The sequence below is a fragment of the Orcinus orca genome, chromosome 13 (genome assembly GCF_937001465.1).
Source record: "Orcinus orca chromosome 13, mOrcOrc1.1, whole genome shotgun sequence".
NCBI classification, from domain to species: Eukaryota; Metazoa; Chordata; class Mammalia; order Artiodactyla; family Delphinidae; genus Orcinus; species Orcinus orca.
Window position 1 is genome coordinate 36,751,066 of NC_064571.1, and position 22,552 is coordinate 36,773,617.

A 22,552-nucleotide genomic window follows, 5' to 3' on the forward strand; every position below is an offset into this window, starting at 1 on the left:
ACACCTCATAGTCATCGCTTCGGCACAATGTCTATGAGATAGAATGCTGTTAGAATTTCTTAAAGGGGCAGATGCCTGGGTGTCTCCTAGGATGGATGGGTGCTGAGGCTTTTGGGGGGTGAGAAGGAGAAGAATGATAATTGAGTTATCATTAAATAATAATTGAATAATAATAATTCTGAGGGGTCAGAAGTTAAAGAATAATTGAATAATAATTATTATTAAATAATGATAATAACTGAATGCTGTCTCACTCCTTCTACAAATGTCGACGGAGTGCCTACTCCATATGTATCAAACCACATCAAAATCTCCTTTTATATACTTCCAAAATATGATTTTTTTCTGAAGTCAAGATTTCAGATGGATTTGTAGTTGTAAGATTTTCTTCTTTCTATCTCTGTACCATGATCAGGTAGTTACAGAGCAGTAAGTAAACATCTTAATATATAAAAGCAACTCTAATATATAAAGTTGTTCATCCCAGGATTGTTTTCAATAGCAAAAGGTTTAGAAGAGCCTAAATGTTCATTAATGAGGGACTGGTTAAATAAACCATGGTGTATCCTTATAGTCGGATATTGTACAGATGTAAGGAGGGAATGAATTAGTTGTCTATGTTTCCATATGGAAAGATCTCCAAGGGATAAAAAGCAAGGTCCAGAACATGTGACTGACATGCTACCTTTTTTGTGAGAAGGGGGGAGAATAAATGTATTTGCATAAACCCCGGAAGGATACGCAACTTTTAAAAGGTGGTTACTGCTGGCTTGTCAGGTGGGAGAAGAAACAGGACAGATGGGATGTGTTGGGAGTATAGCTTTTTATATTTTGGTTTATAAATCATGAATGTGTTACCTAAGCAGAACAATTAACTGAATTAAAAGGGAAAAATACATCTATACTTACATTGTACAGATAAATTGATTACTTGTTATGCCCCATCTAATCTGTTTTGCAAGCTTCTGACCACTGATTACCTGTACTTAAACATGCCAGGTCTGTTGTGAAATGGACCAGTGAGGCTCTGGCCAGCCCAGGAAATGTGTGGCATGTTCTTCCCGTGATGCCTTGCTCAGTAGTAGATTATAAATATTTGGTGCTATTCTGCAGCCCATAGGCTTTTTAAACCCTTCCTCATCCTGAGATCCAAAGTTGAACTGTAGGGGACAGGGAAGGTGGGCTGCCTGTGTCCTCCTGCACATTTAGCTGCCGTCTTCTGAGGAGGGGGCGTGGTGGGTGGAGCTGGGGAGGGTGGGCATGGCTTCCTTTCCCATTCTAGTCCCTCTGTGCAATCTTTTGCTTATGCATTGGCATCCTGTGTGCCATATTGTCTATGTTTATATTTATTTCAGCTTCTCTTGAGTGGTAGCAAAATCCCTCTGAGCTGAACTGGTCCCACCCTAGTAGCATGGGATGTTGTGATGTTAAGACTTGCTCTTCACATCCGGCATATTCTCAGTATCAGGCAATTCCTCAGGGCTCACAGGAAACAAACAAATGAAGTCCATGGAACAGTTTTCTCCCCCTTGAGTGGAGAAAGAGGTGCAGAGAGAATCTTTGGGGAGACTTCAAACACAGAACATGAAGGAACAAGCCTTGTTTAAAAGCACTCTGAAAGATGAAATTCAAGGACACTGAGGACCTATTCTTCTTCTGCTCTGCCACAAATGTACCTTTTATATTTTATTCCAGTTTGTGCATTTGGGGCTTACTCTTTGGTTTTTCATCTATAAAATAGGTGGGACCCGCGTTCGTTGTCCGTTCCCCCTCATTGTTCCCTCTTAGCCATCTGATACTTATTTTAATAAAACTTGAAGACTGTCGTTTTAAATGGCAACTAAGTGAAGAGAGTGAGTAAGCCCTCCTCTGTCCCTGTAGTAGATTATAAATATTTGGTTCCTTTGAAAGGGGGATGCTTGAAGCAAGTTGTATGTTCACCACCTATGCCTTCCCTACATAGAACTCAAGAAGCTTGTGCCTATGGCAGTGATCTGTAATCTTTATCTGATAGTTTGCAATGTATTGACTGGCAAGCCCTAACTCGACTTCACTGGCCCATTTTAAAAATTTCTGATAGAACTTAAATGTTGATGGCAAAGTCAGAAACACTTTTCAGAATAATGAGTAACTTTGGCTACCCTTCTGATGATTTATTTAACCTGGTACCTGAGAATTCTAGTGCAGGTACATATTCTGGACACTGTCATCTACTTTTCTTGTTTTGGAATCATCTCTGATTGCTTTTCCGAAACCAGAAGTTAACAATGTGACAGAATTTAGGGATGATTTTGGTTTTAGCTAGGTAGGTAATTCTCAGTAAAGAACAATGGACTTAGTGTCAGAAGTTTTAGGCCCAGTTCTTTCTGGCTGCTACAACTGAATTTGAACAAGAAACTTGGCCGATGATCTTAGTTTTCTCATCTGTCAAATGTGGTTGGTGTAGAAGTAGATATTTCTAAGGTTCATTTTAGAATTCTAGGCTGCTCTTCTGGTTTTTAGTTAACAGTCAAGGCCCATAAGGTGCTAAACCTGTAAATCACTTATTTGTCGCTAGGGGGTGCTGAACTAAAAGACGGAACAAAAAAATCTGGCTAAGCCCTACATGCAATATCTTTTGTTTTTTTTTAAATCAGAAATGAATAAATAGAAAAATGGGGAAATATTATTTCCCAATTATTTTTTAATAGGATTCAGATAGTGGCAAATAATACATTAAATTTAATCTAACCCACACATTTAAAAGGATGCGGATCTCATGCCAAAGCTTGAATTGACTTTTCCTTACAAACATTAGTCAACAATAGCAGTTAATCTCCACCCCCTATTTAAGCCAATAAAGGTTAACCTGCATCTGTTGAATGAATGGAAGAAACTCAATCTACCAAGGGTTTACCATTTGCCAGACGCTGAGCTACAAAAGTGAAAAAAAACTTTTCTTAAGAGTCTCAAGTCCAATGGCAAAGGTAACGTGCAAATCATAGCAAAATGCTGTCGTTGTGGTTCAGATAGCCATGAAGACAGAGAAGAGGGTGTGCTAAACTGTTCCCCTATCTCTAGTTTCTGTCTGTGATTAAAAATCCTGTGAGATTGTAAGGCTCAGCACCTGCCTATAATACAACCATGGCTAATGTTGACATTAGCTGCTATTGTTGACTAATGTTGTTTGTAAGGAAAAGTCAGTTCCAGCTTTGGCATGAGATCCTCATCCTTTGTGTGTGTGTGTGTGTGTGTGTGAGAGAGAGAGAGGTTTATTGAAATATAAACATTTGAGAACATGTAAGACAGAAAATAACCACAACATATATAGACACTTGCTGCAAGAGGACTTCTGAGGTATTTATCCACTGCCTAGGCTATCCATGTGCTATCACATTTTTTCCTGGTTAAATACAAGTAAGATGGGGAGGGGGAGGGGACAGAGCGACCCTGGCCAGTGGCTGCCATGTGACCTCAGGGCTGCACTGTCAGGAGAGCTCCTCTTGGCCCAGGGCCCCATTCTGGGGGCACCTGCTGGCGCTCCCACCCTCAGACTTGCTATTGCCGTTGAGGGCAGCAAGGGCTTGTCGAGAGGGCAAGCTGGGCAAGCTGCGAGATCTGCATCCTTTTAAGCGTGTGGGTTAGTTTAAGCTGGCCTCTTAGATCCAGGGTTGGGAACATAGCTCTGCCCCAACAAGCCCTGAGTCTTGAACCAGCACTGCCCAGCTTTCCTTCCACTCCACTCTCTCCTCTGTCTGCTTTCATTACTGGGCAGTTTTCTCGTTTAGCTGTTATCCATCCATTCTTTGTACAATTTTGGAGCTTCAAGGACTGAACTAGTTTAAGCCCTGCGTTTTCTAGACAAGGAAATTGAGGCACAAAGAAGGGACTCTGCAGCCCGAGGTCACATAGCTAGTGGTGAAGCCAGGCCCAAGCTACTGCCTCCCAACAGAATAAATTTGCAGGATTTCTAACCCCAGTCATGTGTGCTGTATACGTAGGCAGATGATTAAAGAGTACTCTTGGGAGTTCTCAGAAGAGATTTCTATTTCCACAGCTGAATACCTGCAGAGCCATCTGACAAATAGAGGTGACTACCATTGTCTTGCATATGTTTTTAGTGACCAACAGCAGTCAAGATGAGTGGTAGACTCCTCTTCTGAAGACTGTCCCTGCAATTATGCAGCATTTGAGTGGCTTCGGGTCTGATTCTGGCCTGAAGTTAGGAAGACAACAGATTGGACTGAGCTAGGCTGATGGCAGATTCGGGTCTAGTATGCTCAGTCTGTGCCGCGATCCTCATGATAACGAGTGTACCTTGAGGAATAAGCTGTCCAACCTTAAGCAGATTTCAAGCAAAGACCTCACTGTTCAGCCTGGCAGATGCTCATAAGTACACAGAGTCACCCCTTAGGCACTCCCTATGTGTGTGTATGGGGACAGAGACAGAGAGAAAGAGTGTCTTTCCAGGTCTTGAGGCAACCTCATCCCTTGAACTTAAAGTTCCACCCCTAGATGTAGGTTTGGTTTCTGTCTGCAGCCCAGGTCTCTGAGGCCAGGCCGTGTTGCCCTGTTTGCTCTCCAGGCTGGAAGCGAAAAGTGATCTGCTGGACGCCTGGCCTGCAGCTCGGCCATAGACCCAGAACCCTGAACGCTCTTACCTATTCCTTGCTAATCAAGTCCATGGTTCCTTCTGTAATTTCCCAGGGTGACATTCCCATATTTCTGATGTATTTCAGACTCCTTCTTCCTCTTTTATCAGTCTTGTTTGTGTAACATCCTGTGCTGAAAAATTCAGACTATCTAGCCTAAATCGACCTAGTAGCTCATTCCTGTTTTCCTCCACACAGGCCAGGAACAAAATTTGCGGGTGCATTAATATAGCCCTACAGAGTACCCCACACAAAATGGGCACCGGGTGAATGTGAGTTCCCGTTGCCTTTCCCTAAAGAAACCTGGCTGAATCCACAAGCCCAGCTCTGAAAGGTCCTCGTATCATAGGGACTATTATTAAAAAAAAAAAAAAAAAGATCTGCTTAGCTTAACAGCTCATGTGCATTTAATCATCGCAGGTCTTCTGGCTCTGGCCGAGCTGAACATCCCCAGATTAACCGTGAGCTTTGGAGAAAGCCTTCCTTTACCCCTGTGCTAGACAGTTACACCTTAAGGAACACAGCTGAAAACTGAGCTGGCTGCAAGTGCGATTTGCCACTCTGCGTGCCATCTCTGAAACCCTCTGCTTCCCTCCTCTTTCTTGACCAGCTGTAGTCCAGCGCTCATCCTTCACTTTAGTATTTAACACAGGCGGTTTTCTATTGGATTGACGTCGCAAAGATGTTGATGTATGCCGGGAAGGCAAGTGACCACCAGAAAAACTGGGTGTCTAAGTACCCCCCAGATTTCATCTCTGTCAGATCAGCTGGCTAAGACTTTTTTTTTTTTTTGATAAGAGAACTAACTGAAGGCAGTTCGAATGGTTTCTTTTGTTCAAGTTTCCTCTCACAGAGACCAGTCCCAGGAGTCCCTTCACCTGCATTATCCATTAATACTGTGGGTTTATTTTCCCCAAATAAACAAGCGTTCCTGCCAAAGAAAATAGGCAGCACGACTGGATGCGGGGATGAGTCTTGGGACCTGCCTTTGAGGCGTGTTCTTCATTTTTCTGGGTTGGCCCCCAGTCTCCTCACAGGACTCCTGCTGGCTGGGGCAGTGTTGCAGCAGCCGTTGTTTCTGAAGGCCACTTGTGCTGTATGAATCCTGCCCATGGCTGTCCAGCCCTCTTGAAAGCACCCTTCATTTCTTTTTGCTCAGTTTCCTAAATGCCTCTTCCAGATCATCTTTCACCTCTTGCTTGAGGCTCTGGGGACGCATGTGGTTTCGACATAATGCACAGATGTGACTTGGGGGAGGGAAATTACAGCTGTGGAATCACATCAGCTGCGGTCACTGGACTCTGAAATAGGAGAGGTCAGGAAGGAGGGGAGGCGGAAAGACCAACAGGCAACCTCAGGCTCTGTGGATTTCTCCACCCACCATGAGACAGCACTGTGGTGTGTGTTTTGCATTGTAAGGAAAGCATGAGCTACACAGCTCATGTGGACCAAATCACCAGAAATAATGCTTGTGTATCTGATTCTAAATTGAGATATTAAAATAAGGGAGCAACGACCAAAACTTCTATAGGGAAAAGACCTGGTTCTTTATCCACCCAGACGTTAATCACCAGGGGTCGAAAAACTTTTTCTGTAAAGGTCTGGATAGTAAATATTTTCACCTGTGGGGACCATATGGTTTCTGTCACAACTGCTCAATTCTGCGTTCGTAGCTCTAAAGTGGCCACCAAGACGATAGGCCACAGACCAGTGTGGTGGCTGGCCGTGATTTGCCCACCTCTCACAGTCTAAATTCATAAAACTTGCAAACGTCCTCATGGTTGTTGTTTGCATGAATTAATGAGTGCTCTGTAGGTGGCCAGGCCCTATACTAAGTACTTACTGTGAATGATCGCATTTATCCCATTCAGAACAATTCTCTGAGGTTATTAATAGTATTATACCCATTTTACAGACAAAGAAGCAAAGGCTTAGAGAACTTACATAACATAGCTAAGGGCCAGGCTGGATTTTGAACCAAGATAGCTTAACTCCAGGCTCAAGCTCTTTACCACTACACGGCACAGCCTACGGTACCTACATCGTCGGCGTTCACATTTGCTTTTATGCTTTTAGATCTTGACATTAACCAGTATTTGGACTTTAGCCACCCTCCCCCTCCCCCCCAAAATACATGCAAAGAGATAGTTGCTGAAAATTCTTGTATAAATTAATACATGGCAAGAATGAAAAAAATAAGAGTCCTTTAGCGAGTTATAAGAAATTGGAAGCCATGTTCTGCTGTGCTTCCCAGGGAGTTCTGCTTCTTAACACCCAAGGATCAGTGCTGGGAGATGAATATTTAAAGGCCTAGGGAATTCAGAAGCCAGAGACCTCCAGGCTGATTTTCACGTTCCAAGACCCAGTGCTCTGAGGCTGGCCAGGTGGAGCTGGGCCCGGGCAGCTCTTCTGGATGGCCTCAGCCAGGGCCTACCCGCTCTTAACAGAAGCACCAACACCAGCATGAGGTGTTAACCTGCTGTGCCCAGGTGCAAGGGTCCTCGACTGGCACTGATGGTGGCGAGGCCATTGTAGCGTGGTCAGGGCAGACTGCTGGTGGCCATCAGTGTGCAAGTCAGCCAAATAGAAATCTCCATTACAAATGGCAGAAACCGAGTCTGCGTGTCTTTTGTTCTTACAGTAAGTGAGGCGTGTTCTGAAGAAAACTTAGAGTAAAAGATCAGGGAAAAAAAGCATTCCGTAACCCATTACCTACAGCAGTAGTTCCCAAAGTGCTTTCTTCAGCTCATAGGCATGGTAATGGGTGAGGGGTTGCTGTGGCCAGATGAGCTTGTGAAATGCAACGCTAAACAAACGGCATTCTCAAGGATGGAGTATGTTGTTTTCCCAAAATGTTTGTTCAGGGGGTTTTGGTTTTGCTTTGTTTTTGGAGCCTCTTATAAAATTGTTTGCAAGGAACACCCTTTGAGAAACCCTAACCCAGAGAGGCTTTCCTAACGTTTACATTTTGGTAAATTTCCTTATGGTCTAAGTTTTTTTTTTTTTTTTTTAATGAGTGAGGGGAGCAGCAGCAAAACTGTGGTGGCTATTAAATCCATAAAAATCTTTTTTTCTTTGTTTTTGTAACAGGGGTTGTGTATTTTCTTGTTTCTGTGTTTATTTTGAAACTTGCAATTTTTCTGTAAGTGAGAAATGAATAGTGTGAAGGATTCCTCTATATCCAGTTCCCCATTTGTTAACATTTTACCGTATTTGCCATATTCTCATTCCTTTTCTCTGTGTGTATGTACATTATTATTGCTGTTACTCTTGTATTTTTAAAAAAATATTTATTTGGTTGCGCCAGGTCTTCGTTGCAGCTCGCAGCCTCCTTAGTTGTGGCTCACTGGCTTCTTAGTTGTGGCATGCGAACTCCTGGTTGTGGCATGTGGGATCTAGTTCCCTGACTAGGGATTGAACCCGGGGCCCCCCTGCATTGGGAGTACAGAGTCTTAAGCACTGCACCACCAGGGAAGTGCCTACTCTTGTATTTTTAATTAGTGAAATATGAGTTATACAGTTCTTTAAAGAAGTATGGATTTATTTCTTAAATACAGAAACTCAAATTAGGCTAGAAGTTCATTAATTCCTCCCATTTCTACCTGTTGCATTAAGGTCAGTTATACTTCGCAAGTGTGTGGAAGGTTATTTTTAAATTTCAAGGGGACATTTTGATAAGCCTGTAGCTTACAGTCCGATTGAGGAAAGAATCTGTCAAAACCAAGGAAGGCTTCAGTTCCGGCCCACACAGTCCTGAACAGTCTGGATTCGTTAAGGGTCACTTGATATGGTGTGAGGACATCACAACCGTTTGCAGCCAGTTTGCAGCCCTCTTTGCCCAGTCCTTTGAGGCTGGTTGGCTGGTGGCTGAGGTGGGAGTCTCGACCTGACACTTCCTCCTCTCCTTCGGTGTCAGCCCTAAAGGAAGCAGTCCTGAGGCCCTAGGCTTTCATAGGGCCTCTGTATTTCCAGTGCCCTGTGATGACTTGTCACACTTGGAGAACATACCTACCAACACAGATGGCTTTTTAAACATCTAGTTTCAACAATGATTTCCTTTAACACACATTGGAGCTTCCATATATGGGGTTTCTCTTGGCCATAAAATCAAAGCTGTCTTCCTCCTTCAGGTGGTTTAACCCAATTTGAGCATAAAGCGACTCGTGCGAACGCCCTGCCACCTCCCGGTGAGGTTTGTTGGTGTGAGAGGACTTGGATGGGACTTCTATAATCTCTCATGGAACCTTTCCAAAACCATATAAGGAAGCTGGAAAGAGTCACCCATCCCTCGTAATGTCAACATTGAGCTCACGAGTGAAGTCCTCAAAGAAGGCCTGTGGAGCAACCACCAGACAGTCTTGGGAGGAGAGGGCACCAGGCATTGATGGGTCCAGGGGCCGGGTGCACCCTCACGGTGGCCTCAGGACACGTGTATCGTACCTTCCAGCTGGCACTCCCCCACACCCCCAGGGCCGCTTGGTTGCCCTGCGTGAATGATGCCCCCATTCACACATATGGTGAGTTCTCACCTAACTAGAAAATTGCCTTGTGTCGGTACGATTAGCCCATAGGACTGAATTTTTTTTTTTTAATTTTTAAAAATATTTTGTTGTGAAAACTGTCGAAGCTACTCAAACGAAGAGGGAATAATATAGCCAGTTCCCATACACTCACTACACAGATGCAACAGTTACCAAGATTTTGTCACATTTCTTTAAACTTCCCCTTTTTGGGGCAAAAATATTTCATAACAAATCCCAGATATTATAGCATTTCATCCCTAGCATACTTTTTCTTAAAAGTAGACATTTTATAAACACAGTGCCACTATCCCACCTAACAGTTATTCCAGGGACAAAATTTTGATGTGTATTTTTTTTTTTTTAAACAAAGCTCTTGCAACTAGGTAACCTTACAACATAAGAACCAACATACTGATTTCACTGATAGTTTAAAAGAGGAGGGCGGGTCCTTGCTTTCAACTCTGAACAAAATTATTTGGGGATGGGGGTGGGTAAACAACGTGCCCTTGTGGCTGTATAGACTGTGATCTGGGGTATTGAGCCGTGCCATTTGCTCCCTGTGCATTTCACAGTATCATCAATGACTGATCATCAGAACTTACAAGAATTTTTTTTTAAACAACATTTTAATTGGAAAAAGCATCTGTCAGCTGTCAGACTTCCAGCTTCCACTTTTGAGAAGCAGGATGTTGAATGTGAGTAATGACACAACAGGCCTATAAAATGTGGACTAACCCTCAGATGACTCATCCAGTGCGATGCAGTATATTTGTCAAGGAGACTGAATCATATATGGGGGAAACCACTTCTCAAGCAGCCAGCTGGTTCTCAGGTCCGCAAGAGCCGATCCATTTTTCTCGGAAGCTCTATAGTAGTAATAATGCTAATACCCAGCACTTGGGCTCTACAATGTAGAGGAAATGGCATCGCCCGCCAGGTATGTGCTTACTGTTTATATGAACTTCATTTTCTTGTGGTTCTCCTCTGCCTAACCTTTCTGGTGTTTGCTTTTAACATTTTTTAAGGGAGGGGAAAAAATTATTCTAATTGTGCAGAACTGAAGTGTGTGTGTGTGTCTGTGTGCATCCACGTGCGAGGACAGATAGGTAACCACTGGTCTTTTGATTGACACAGAGCTCTTGTCCACTCATGTTCCTTTCTGGAAACAGATTTCTCCTTAGATGTTCAGATAGAAGTGGTGTTAACCCATCCCTTTTATTAAGCCCTGAGTTTAAAAGATGCTGCCTAGGAAACAGCAGAGGTGGTATACCTTTTTGGGGGGAGTGGGGTAGCTTAAAACTTTTTAAAAAATGAATAAGCAGAGATGAACTAAGGAGGTGGTCTAATGGTAACTATTTTATTTATTATGTTGGATTTTTTTTTCAATATTGTGCTTTTTCCTACCCCTCCAAGATGGATGACTTAATGCCAGAAAGCTTTATTCCCCGACTAAGTGAATATTTTTTTGCAAATCATAATTTGCTCATACTGAATTCATGCATTAACTTTTTCTAGGTGGGAGAAAGGGTGGTGGAGATTTGGTAACAACATTTAATTATAGCTTTCACATGATCTGAAGGATTGTTCTGCATAATTGGGAGGTTGTGTCGCCTGTCTGACCCTCTCTTCACTCACTAAATTTAAACAATGCCTGGCTAGTTAAGGCACATATCTTGTTTATTTGAGTGTATTAAACATTCCTCCAAGTGTTGACAGTCCATTCAGCGTCTCCTCATGTTTTTTAAAAATACTTTTTGTATCCTACTTGTTAGGGACAGATGCTATAGTTAGTTTATAGCAGTGCTATTTATGCTTTTCTGGTCTGTCTGTCCAAAATGGCTGGGTCAGGGCCTGTAACACAATTGCCCACAAATTTGCCTAAGATTTAGCATTTGTGGAGCAGCCCTGTCTGTGGTGGTAAATTTTGTTATCACTCAGAGAGCATTAAACAGATCTGAGGTTACCAAGCTGGAAAAACAGGCAGTCTTTTTTTCTCTTCCCCTTTCTTGTAAAGCCCATAATAATGACTTGTTTTCCTTGAGGTATGTGTATTCTAAACTGTCAGTAAATGTATTAAATTTATTTATTAAAATGCATTCAGCAATTCCAATGATATGGTGAGCCAGCATGAAATGAGTTTGTTTGGTGTGTTTCTGTTTGTTTTGTAGATTAAGGGGTACACTATTTTTAGAATGGCCAATTTGTTTTTGGAGACAGGACCATCTCCAAATTTCATTAATTTTGCATTCTATAAATGAAAGCCACCTGTTAGGCTGTAACATGCTAATTATGGTAGAGGACAATAATGTGGAAGAACAGTATTTGAAATATGTGGGAGTTTTGCTAAGAATTTTCCTGCCCACATCTGTACTGCTTATTTTTATATGTGTGTGTGTACACACGCATATATAGTGAATATTTAATAATAGCACTTGGCGATATTAAAAAAATACTTCAGATTCAAAGTGAGAGTCCTCTTCATTCCTTCTCATTAACATTTTTTTTTAAAGTCATGGAAGAAAAGCTACTTTAGAAATGTAGCTTGAACTAAAGCCAGAATTTTGCCATCTTACAGTGAACGGGGGTCTCTTGGAGCTTTGGTGGATGCCACACTCAGCCCAGGGCTCATTTTGTCAAAAGTCGTCAGAAAAATAATGTGATTAAATAATGTGAATTAAGGGGAGATGAGCTAATTCGCCCTGATTTTGCTAAAATCTTAGGTTTTTTTTTTTTTAACATCTTTTTAAAATTTTTTTTACATCTTTATTGGAGTATAATTGCTTTACAATGGTGTGTTAGTTTCTGCTTTATAACAAAGTGAATCAGTTATACATATACATATGTCCCCATCTCTCTTCCCTCTGGGTCTCCCTCCCTCCCACCCTCCCTATCCCACCCCTCCAGGTGGTCACAAAGCACCGAGCTGATCTCCCTGTGCCATGCGGCTGCTTCCCACTAGCTGTTTTACGTTTGGTAGTGTATATATGTCCATGCCTCTCTCTCGCTTTGTCACAGCTTACCCTTCCCCCTCCCCATATCGTCAAGTCCGTTCTCTAGTAGGTCTGTGTCTTTATTCCTGTCTTACCCCTAAAATCTTAGGTTTTGATATCTCTTTTTTCCGTGAGGCCTACAGAAAGTATTACAGGCAGGTATATAAAAACATTTCATTTAAAGTTCTCAATTTATTGGCGTTTTTCTATGTCCGTGAAAAGGCCTTGGTCTCCTGTGATTGGTGCAGTTGAGACTAACTCAGGTCCTGTCCGCATTATTTCAGGGCAGCGTGATTTCTTTCATCTTTGGTTACTTTTCACCCTCAGGGCATATTGATCTCTGTAGTCACCCCTGGGGTTGTGGCAGCCTTTGGGAGCCCCTTGGATGTAAGCCCCAAGAGCCTCAGTCCAGAGTGACCACGTGGTTTTCAGATTCCTTCTTTTCCTTTTGAGGGAGAGGGGATACAGAGCGCAGTTGGTACCGTGGGTTTCCCATCATTCAAGTTGGAAGCGATTGATAGATATTGAGTGAGACGCTGCCCTTGTTCAGAGCTCTGCGCTGGGTAGTGTCAAATTTGAAAATGCTGTGATCCGGGCCCAGCCCTGTCCTTGCTTTCATTCCCTCTTCAGTGGGGATCCATCATTATAGGCAACAGTTTCCTCCTGGGTTTTTCATTCATGGATTAGCCGGAGCCACTGATGGTTATTTGTAGAAGCAACTTTTAGCTCTTCCCTTCTGGTTCTTCAGAATCTATCATTTCTTGGACGGCTCTCATATCAAAGAAGGAACTGCCCTACTCAAAAATTCATTTGATAGTTTCGGTGGCCGTGTCTTCTGAGCCAAGTAGACTGACAACCTGGGACAAAGGATTTTTTTCCCCTTCTTCCTTGCGGGGAGTGGCAGTCAGGGAGGGTGAATTCTGAAAGCTTAGAGCGTCCTGGATATTTTAGTGGCACAGATTAGTAAACACCAAGGACAGTCTTTGTCAATCTTTGAGTTTTGAAGACCCCTCCCCTTTTTAGCATCGGCTAAAATTATATTCTAATGACTCAAAGCTATAATGAATTCAGTAATCCTTTCAAAATACTATACATTATCTATCAACATTTAAAAATACTTATTTGTATTTAGAGAGACCTGTTCAGTGAGTTTGCAGTCTGTCCTTCTGTACTTGGTGGATGGTTTATGGATGCGTGGTTGTAACCGTAGCCCCCGGGGGAGAGCTGGACCTGTCCGTTGCCTGTTGTCCTTTGCCCACTGTTCTGCTGTCACACTGTCCTCCCCACATCCGGGGTTTATGGCCACTCTGCCTACACAGTGGGTGGGATTAATAGCACTTATAGATAAATCTTGTATCGTTATCTGGGAGTATCAACTTTCTCATGTGGCTCAGAAAAGCCAGAGACAGGTACAGAACAGCCTTAGGGCATCAACCCCTGCTCTTAAGGACATGTGAACGGGGTGAATGACCACTCTCTTATCAAACCAGTATGGACTCTTATTAGTCCTGAGCATTCTTCCAGGTATAAGTTTGCTGACAACCTGTTTGCATTGTCATCTATGCCCAGATTGCCTTAGGACAGATGAGGGACAGTTAATGGAAGCCATGCCCATTCATAGTTGGATTCTTAATCACCAGCATTTCTTCATGACTGATAATCACCAAAGAGCAAGCAAATGCCTTGGTGCCAGGATGGCAGTTCAGCCCTCTTAGAAAGCTGCTGGCTTGCAGGACAGGCTGCCTTCCTTGAGCACCCTCTTGAGTGCAGCTCGGGGAGTTTGCTGCACTGTCTTCACAGAGCTCTGTGCAAGGAACCACAGCCAGATACTATCTCTTTCCAGATTTCAACCCAAGAGATGACTTTTCATTTTCAGTGTTAATTCATAGAGTTGTAAAGATTTTCAGATTGGGGACGTACAAGTTGGGTTTGGCTTTTTTGTGGTTTTCTTTTAAACACTCATTCCTTGTGCCCATCCCATGGAAGAGATGGGTTGCCTGCCATTGCTCCGGCCCCGCGGGGCCTGCTGTTTGACTGGGCCTCTTGAATTCCATCAAATGGAGTATAGACAGCATGTGTCATAGAGGCTGCTTGGGAAGAGTGAGGAGCAGAATTAGTGTCTGTGGGTGGGCATGTGTTCTCATCACATTGCCAAAGAACTGCAGTGTGCAAAATCTGGCAGGAGCTCATTCCAAAGAAAAAGAAAACAGCCCCTTTTTCTGCTTTGAAAAATACTAAAAAAAAAAAAAAAAAAATCACTGGCCCCCGTGTTGAAGAAATGGAACCATTAGAAAATCCTTGTGAGTGAGCGTGTGTGTGTGTGTGTGTGAGTGTGTGTGTGTGTGTGTGTGTGTGTTTTAAATAATTTTAAAAACTGAGGCTGGTATAGAAGAAATAAAAAGGTACTAATCATAAAAAATATTTTTAAGAGGGAAGAGGTATAGGGACATATGTATATGTATAACTGATTCACATTGTTATAAAGCAGAAACTAACACACCATTGTAAAGCAATTATACCCCAATAAAGATGTTAATAAATAAATAAATATTTTTAGAAATTCTGTCACTTATAACTATATTAGTGATAAGTGACAGAATCTTTTATAGTTACCGTGAGAAGGTCTTGTAGTTTGTTAATCATTCCTCACAGTATAGAAGAATATTTCTTAAATCAAAGCGTGGTTATAATGTATGTAGTTTGCACAATGGACATATGCTACATTCATCATTAGAGGAGAGTTTTGTGGTTTTTTTAAAATAGAGGTAATGTTTACCTAAGGACAATAGAAATGTTCTTTAGCCAAAGTCCCAAATTTATGAATTTGGGGTCCTTCTTGAGTATACCTATTTTTTATTTTTTTTATTTCTTTTTATTTTTTTTATTTTATTTTTTTTATTTTTTATTTCTTTTTATTTCTCAAATTAATTGACTTTGTGTGTGTGTGGCAAAAAGCATAGCATAAAATTTACCATCTTAACCATTTTTAAGTGTCCAGTGTATTAGTGTTAACTACATGTACGTTATTGTACAGCACATCTCTGAAACCTTTTCATCTTGAAAAACTGAAACTATACCCATTAAACAACTCCCATATCCCCCTACCCCAGCTCTTCACAACCACCATTCTACTTTCTGTTTCTACGGGTTTGACTACTTTAGATAATGGAATTTAAAAGTGGAATCATGCAGTGTTTGTCTTTTTGAACTGGCTTATTTCACTTAGCATAATGTCCTTAAAGTGCATCCCTGTTGTAACATACGACAGGATTTCTTCCTTTTCTTAAAGCTGAAAAAGGTTCTGTTGTATGTATTTTCTTTTTTCATCGTCCCCTGATGGACATTTAGGTAATTTCCACCTCTTGGCTATTGTGAGTAATACTTCAGTGAACCGTGGATGTGAAATTAATTGCCTTTTGAGATAGGAGTTGACCTTCAATAAATGTGAGGGTTAATTCCCTATATGCAAACACACGAGAAAAAGTGTCATCGTGTCACATCACTCTGTGTTTAGCCTTTTCAGTTCACCCAAGAGCTTCCGTATACCGAGTTTCTCACTGTGGGAATTTGCTGGCTGTGGAGCAATTTTCAGTCCAGGTGGCTCCCTTCAGGGATTGTGACTTCCCTAGGGGTGGGCTTAGTCCTTGAGAGGCTGCTGAAGCACACTGGTGAATGAGCTGGGCTGTGAGTAGTTCCTCTCGATCAGGCATTCAGACAGAAGCCCTTTCATCCTTTCTTCCTGATACTAGATGGCAGCCTGCAGCCACAGCACGGCTTCGTGGTAGTGTAGTTGCATCTGTTGGGCCCCACAGACCGCCACCTTGCCTGTAAAGCTCGCTGCTAGAAGTGGGCCCTGGCTGCTGGATTGACTTCCCTCAGGCAGTGGTCTTTAGCTGCCGCTGAATGCATGACCAAAAGCTTGGTCGGGCTCCCTGGAGCAAGCATGTTGGTGGTAGCCAGGAAAGTCCATATTCAGCAGCTTATTAGCCTCCGAGGCTCTCGATTATCCGTGAAGATCATGAGTCTTAAAATCAAAGGGCTATTAGTCTTCCTAATTATCTCTCATGTTCCTTGGAAGTTCTTTCTGAGATCAGACTAGAATACTCTCCTACAAATGAAACAACATTTTAAGAAGATGGTGTGAAACTGTGAGCCAGCTTCGTAGCTAACTGGCCTACACATTCTCCTTACCCCCCAGTTCTTTTATGGCAGGAAGGAAACTGAATGGAAGCACGTGTACCAAGAGGATGGCTCTGTTTTGTAATATCCCAGAAGGAAATTGCCCTCGTAGGTCAAATCCTGTCCCTCTATGTATAAATCAAGAACTAGTCGAGTCACTGCTGCGTGTTGATCCTGTGAGCCTTGCCTTGTGGCTGCCTTTTTTTTTTTTTTTAACATCTTTATTGGGGTATAATTGCTTTACAATGGTGTGTTAGTTTCTGCTTTATAACAAATGGGCTGCCTTTCTAACTGCTCACCGGCAGTCATCGCCATCATAAAAGAAAAGAACAGGGTTTCCCTGGTGGCGCAGTGGTTAAGAATCCGCCTGCCAATTCAGGGGACACGGGTTCGATCCCTGGTCCGGGAAGATCCCACATGCTGCGGAACAACTAAGCCTGTGCGCCACAACTACTGAGCCTGTGCTCTGGGGCCCGCGAGCCACAACTAGTGAGCCCGTGTACTGCAACTACTGAAGCCCACGCGCCTACAGCCCGTGTTCCGCAACAGGAGAAGCCACCGTAGTGAGAAGCCCGTGCACTGCAACGAAGAGTAGTTCCCGCTCGCCGCAACTAGAGAGAAAGCCCGTGTGCAGCAACAAAGACCCAACGCAGCCAAAAATAAAATAAATAAATTTATTTAAAAAAAAAAAAAAGACCAGTTTCCCCAGGGACGCTTGTTTGGCATTCCTAAAGCGCTGGTACTGGTACCATTGTCACACTGCATTTAAACCAGTCATTGTGAGTTTGGGTACCCTACGTGCTTTCTGTTTGGTTTGTCTGCTGCTTGCATAGATGTAAAGATTTCTCAGCCTTATTAGCAGGCGATCATCAGGCTGGCTCTTTTCTGCCCTCTTCAAGATCCAGTAGTGCCAAATTCCAGGGACCCAAAATGCAGCCAAAATGAGGAGTTTAAGAGCTTCTCCTTGCTTGCCCTTTCTCCTGCACCCCACACCCAGGGAGGAAAACTCATGGCAAAACCCAGCCGAAAACTGGCTGTTCCACCAGAGGAGGGAAACAGGCTTCTGTTGAGATCGTCAGCGGGCAGTCAAAACCATTTGGGAATAGGCCTGTGATTCAGGTATTTTAGGAATTGATTAGGCTTCCATGGACTGAATTGGGAGTCCTACTGCTCACCCTTTTAGGTTGTTCTGTGGGGAAATCACGTTCTCGTTTCAAACAACGGATTTACAAGTAAACTTTTTTTTTTAAGATGTTGGGGGTAGGAGTTTATTAATTAATTAATTTATTTTTGCTGTGTTGGGTCTTCGTTTCTGCACACGGGCTTTCTCTAGTTGCAGCAAGCAGGGGCCACTCTTCATCGCGGTGCGCAGGCCTCTCACTATCGCGGCCTCTCTTGTTGCGGAGCACAGGCTCCAGACGCGCAGGCTCAGTAGTTGTGGCTCACAGGCCTAGTTGCTCCGCGGCATGTGGGATCCTCCCAGACCAGGGCGCGAACCCGTGTCCCCTGCATTAGCAGGCAGATTCTCAACCACTGCGCCACCAGGGAAGCCCCGACAAGAAAACTTTGACCAGAGCTCATTTGTGACATTGAAGCAGCCTGGACCCAATGGGAAACCTGAAGTACACAGAGTTTCTTTATCAAAGGCCTATGAGTAAATGTCTCTCCCCACTTGTAAGTTAAGCAATTGCTTCATTGCTTTTTCTTAACATTTTCCCTCTTTCTCTCTGAAAGTAGTGAAGATTGGTACAGGAGTGGCTGTCTTGAGTCAAATGATAAAGCTTATAGGATGAACTGTTTGGGAGAAAAGAGACAATTTCTCTTCTCTTTTTTGCCTGAATTTGCTCTATAAGTATGTCTTGGCGATTTTCTTCCATTGTGGCTAAGGAGAATCTCGCATTTGTGGGTGTGTAATCCCAGCCGGATGGCTAGGTTGTACCTATTTTGTTCAAAGGAACTTATTAAAACGCAACTTTCATCATTTTCTTGCTTTTCTCATAGTACTTTGATAGCTCAGCTTTGCTTCTGGGAGCTTTATAATTGCATAATACCACTTGCACTGAGGGAGCCTATCTGTTAGTTTGTCATGGTTTCAGGTCTTTGTGGTTTCAGAGTTTTTCTTCAATTCGAAAGATGTTTTCGGTTGCATTTCACTGCTGAAAGTTTTCTGATATGCTTTTGTAGAATATTTGCTAAGTCCTCTGGCATGACTTTACGGCCATGTGGTTTTTTTTAACACAAAGTTATAAAGAGGCCAAAGTTGAAAAGGGACCTCAAAGGTCATTGGGCCCCCTCCCTCATTTTATACATGAACAAACTGGGGCTTAGTGGGTCTGGGGTGTCTCAGCCAGGAGTGAGAAGGAGTTGTGCCACAGAGGTCAAGTCTGCTGACGTAGGGCACTAGCTACACCCTGTGGATCCAAAAATGAGGATTTGCCTCCGTTGGTGTGAAACTTTGCCAAACTGGGGAGGACTTCCCAGCCCCACCCCCAGCTCTGCCATTTTTGCGCGCGGCTATGTTAGTGATACTTGCTCTTTGATTCCTTTGACAATCAGTTGTCCATCCAGTACATTTTAAGAGACCCATGAGAATAACCTCTCTTATATCCTCTGGATGACCTAGCTGAGATATGAGACCTTGGCCACAATTCTGGACCCCTTTAAAACAAAGCGTGGGGAGTCTGGGAGAGTTGTTTGGAGATTGGATCTTAGTTCTTTATCTGTCCCTAATGCCAGTGACCTTGGACAAGTCCCTTCTCCGGTCTGGATTTTTTTTTTTTAAGAAGATGTTGGAGGTAGGAGTTTATTAATTAATTTATTTATTTTTGCTGTTTTGAGTCTTCGTTTCTGTGCGAGGGCTTTCTTAGTTGTGGCAAGCGGGGGCCACTCTTCATCGTGGTGCGTGGGCCTCTCACTATCGCGGCCTCCCTTGTTGCAGAGCGCAGGCTCAGTAGTTGTGGCTCACGGGCCTAGTTGCTCTGCGGCATGTGGGATCTTCCCAGACCAGGGCTCGAACCTGTGTCCCCTGCATTGGCAGGCAGATTCTCAACCACTGCACCACCAGGGAAACCCTCCAGTCTGGATTTTAATTCTTCCATCTGAGTGAGGGGTCTGGAGTAGATAATTTCTACGATTCTTTCTAGCTTAAAAAGAGAGTAACTAACTTGTGTGGCTCTTCACCAGTGATAATTGAAGACCTAAGCTCTCCGTGCAGGCCTTCTAGTCTCTGCCTGGGAAAGGAAGAGGTCCAGAATTCTTCAGGGAGAACAGATGCTTCACATGTGCTTTATTTGTTTGTTAAGCTTTTCATCTCTGATGAGGGAGGTGGCAGAATCCTAGAAGAAAAGGAATTAAATGAATTGGTAATTCTTGCCTCCTGAAAGGGTGTCCGTGTCCAGTGGATCACGATCCAGTCAGACTGTCGCTAACAGGACATGCTGACCTTCCTCCCTGTGGGCGAAATTATCACCTCCTTTTGAGAACAGGTCTTATTAAAGACTGGCTTGTAAAGGATTTTATAGCTTTAAAATTTGGTATCAACACAGGTTGATAAAGTAGTTTCCTAACCTTTTGACCATGGTTTGCTTTGGAGTCGAAGGTGGTAGGTGACAGGTAAAAAAATGGAAAATGTGTCCTGGATCACGTGAGGAGAAGTAAGCAGACTTTTCAGTACCTTTGTCAGCATCTTCTAGGTTTAGTGTTGATCTCCATTTAGAATCTAGCACTAAATTTTCTCTTTCTCCTTATATCTTCAAGTGTTCAGAAAAGTTGAAAGAAGTATACGGTCAACACCCACCAGCTCCAGCCTGCAAACTAGTATTTAACTTCGACTGCTTTATCACCCACATAATCTATCCATCCATCCCTCGGTCCATCTGAGACACCCTGTTATTTTTTTATGCATTTCAAAGTAAGTTGCAGATATGGTGTGCTTCTCCTGGATCAATTCAGCATGTGATCATTAATCACTCTCTTCCTTTTTGTTTTCTCTAATTTGTTAGAAAGCGAAGATTTCTGAGATAGTCAGGCGCAGAAGTTCAAGGGCTGCAATTTAAAGACCTGAATTGGAGATTATTAACTTTAAACAACTCCCTTTGCCGTTTGTGTTTTGAAGTACCAATTTTTCTATTACATGTGTACTTTAATGTGGTGAGAGTTAATTTTGTTTAGTAATCTCACATTTCCATTAGCTGGCCTTTGGGGGTTTAAATGTGGATCGTAAATACCATTTTTGGAAGGGTGTGTAAAACAGAGGGAAAGTCAAAGAAAATTAATTGCTTTTGGAGAAAAACAGGAGAAGAAAGGGTTCTTTAGCTATGGGTTATTTTGTTTGTTTCAAGTTGGTAATCCTTTGATCTTGATTAATTATGAACCCCACTGAACTCTGGGCTCAGCAAAGCAGCAAACAATAAAAGCAAAATCATAAACCTAGATGCAGACTTTGGCCTCTCGCCTACCAGGACTCCTGTCCCCACTTCGCACTGTGTGATCACCCTGAAACTCACCCTTTAGGACAGAACCATTTCAGTCTGTAAGAAGCAGATTCATTCTATCTTGGTTTGAATAAGATAAATTTCATTTTTTAAAGTGGCTTATTCATGTCAAAGTTGTTCGTGTTTTGATGATTTTTGAGAATAACTCAGAAATCTCCCATCGATTGCCTTTAATGTTAATGAACTGTTGTGATAAAATCTTACTATGATTTCCTAAAATGTTTTAGGTGATCTTAAAATATCCATGTTAACCATGTTAGAGAATCTGTGTATAAGGCTATGGTAGAATTCACATTAAAATAAAACGCAGATACATGGATATATTTATTTGTTATTTCAGTAACTGTCTACAGCAGATATGGTTCCTGGATGTACAGGTAAAAGGAACGAGGAGTGGAGGCAGGATGCAGACACGTCTAGGTGGGTCTGGCAGCCTTGCCTGGTGAAGGAGATTTGCCTTGAAAGGAAGAGTCTAAAATGGAATTATCCCCCTTGTGCTAACATAATCCTCATCTGAGGCAGTGCAGAGAATCATTTGATGCTGGGTTTTTAAAAAGAAATCTTTTCCAAAAATTTTTTTAACTTTGTTGAATTCAGTGGGATTGTAAATTAAAAATTTTTTTTAATTGTATTATATTTACTTCCAAATCGAAGGATTTTTGTTCGTGGTAGAGGGTTGTGTGAGTTAATTTTCTGGAGCCAGTGTTTTAAAACTCAAAAATAATTTTTTTTAATTAATTAATTTATTTATCATTTGTGGCTGCGTTGGGTCTTTTGTTGCTGAGCGGGGGCTACTCTTCTTTGTGGCGCACAGGCTTCTTATTGCGGTGACTTCTCTTGTTGCGGAGCATGGGCTCTAGGTGCGCAGGCTTCAGTCGTGGCTTGCGGGCTCAGTAGTTGTGGCTCGCGGGCTCTAGGGTGCAGGCTCAGTAGTTGTGGCACACGGGCTTAGTTGCTCCACAGCGTGTGAGATCTTCCCAGACTAGGGTTCTAACCTGTGTCCCCTGCATTGGCAGGTGGATTCTTAACCACTGCACCACCTGGGAAGCCCCTAAAACTCAAAAGTAATTTAAAATGCATTCCAGAGCCTCCTATTAAGGTAATTATCCACTGTAGAGATACTTGACAAATAAGGATACAGAGGTCCGGAGTGGTCTGTCAACCAGGAAACCCACCTAGGATTTAAGGGGCCCATATGCCCAGGAATCTCCAGTTCCCTGGATCCACAGGGTGGGGAAATTAGGATTTCTGCTATTAGTAGAGATTAGAGCAAGTAATCTTCAGATTTCAAGAAAAAATGATTCCTTTCTTCACCAATTGTACAATAAGCTACCATGCCTGTCCTGCCCTATCTCTCCAGGCTTGACCTCAGCCGGGTCTTGCTTCTCCCAGCTGGGTCCGTTACTCACCTCAAGAGATAGTTGCTCGGGAAAGTTATATTGACACAGGGAGAGTTGCCAAAGAGCCATTAAAAAAATCTGTCTTAGACACAACTTCTAAAATTGCTAAGATTTACTTCAGCCAACACTTTATTGCCCAGGTTTAACACTGCCCGGTGTTATGGTTTTAGGTTGTACATTAGTATAACAGCTCTAATGCCTTTATCTTTATTGTGCCCCAGTTATAAGTGATCCATCTTTGTGGATATTATATATTTATCAATAGTATTCTTGTGGTTTCTGAATTTAAATGTAGGTAGGAAAGGGTTTTTTGTTGAAGAAAAAAAAGAACTATAG

General features: G+C 42.6%; 1 protein-coding gene across 2 annotated transcripts in view; it reads left to right on the forward strand.

Moving 5' to 3' along the window:
* The window catches only part of SPRED2 (sprouty related EVH1 domain containing 2), a 122,963-nt gene that overhangs the window by 56,700 nt on the left and 43,711 nt on the right, over window positions 1–22,552 (forward strand). The window contains exon 1 of one of the 2 annotated variants that reach the window (XM_004277000.3): window positions 9,907–10,091. The exons of the other annotated variant lie outside the window; for it this stretch is intronic. Coding sequence (XP_004277048.1) covers window positions 10,075–10,091 — 17 coding nt within the window. The 5' untranslated portion in view covers window positions 9,907–10,074. Of the gene's footprint in view, window positions 1–9,906; window positions 10,092–22,552 lie in introns of those variants that run through there. 2 annotated transcript variants of the gene reach the window in all.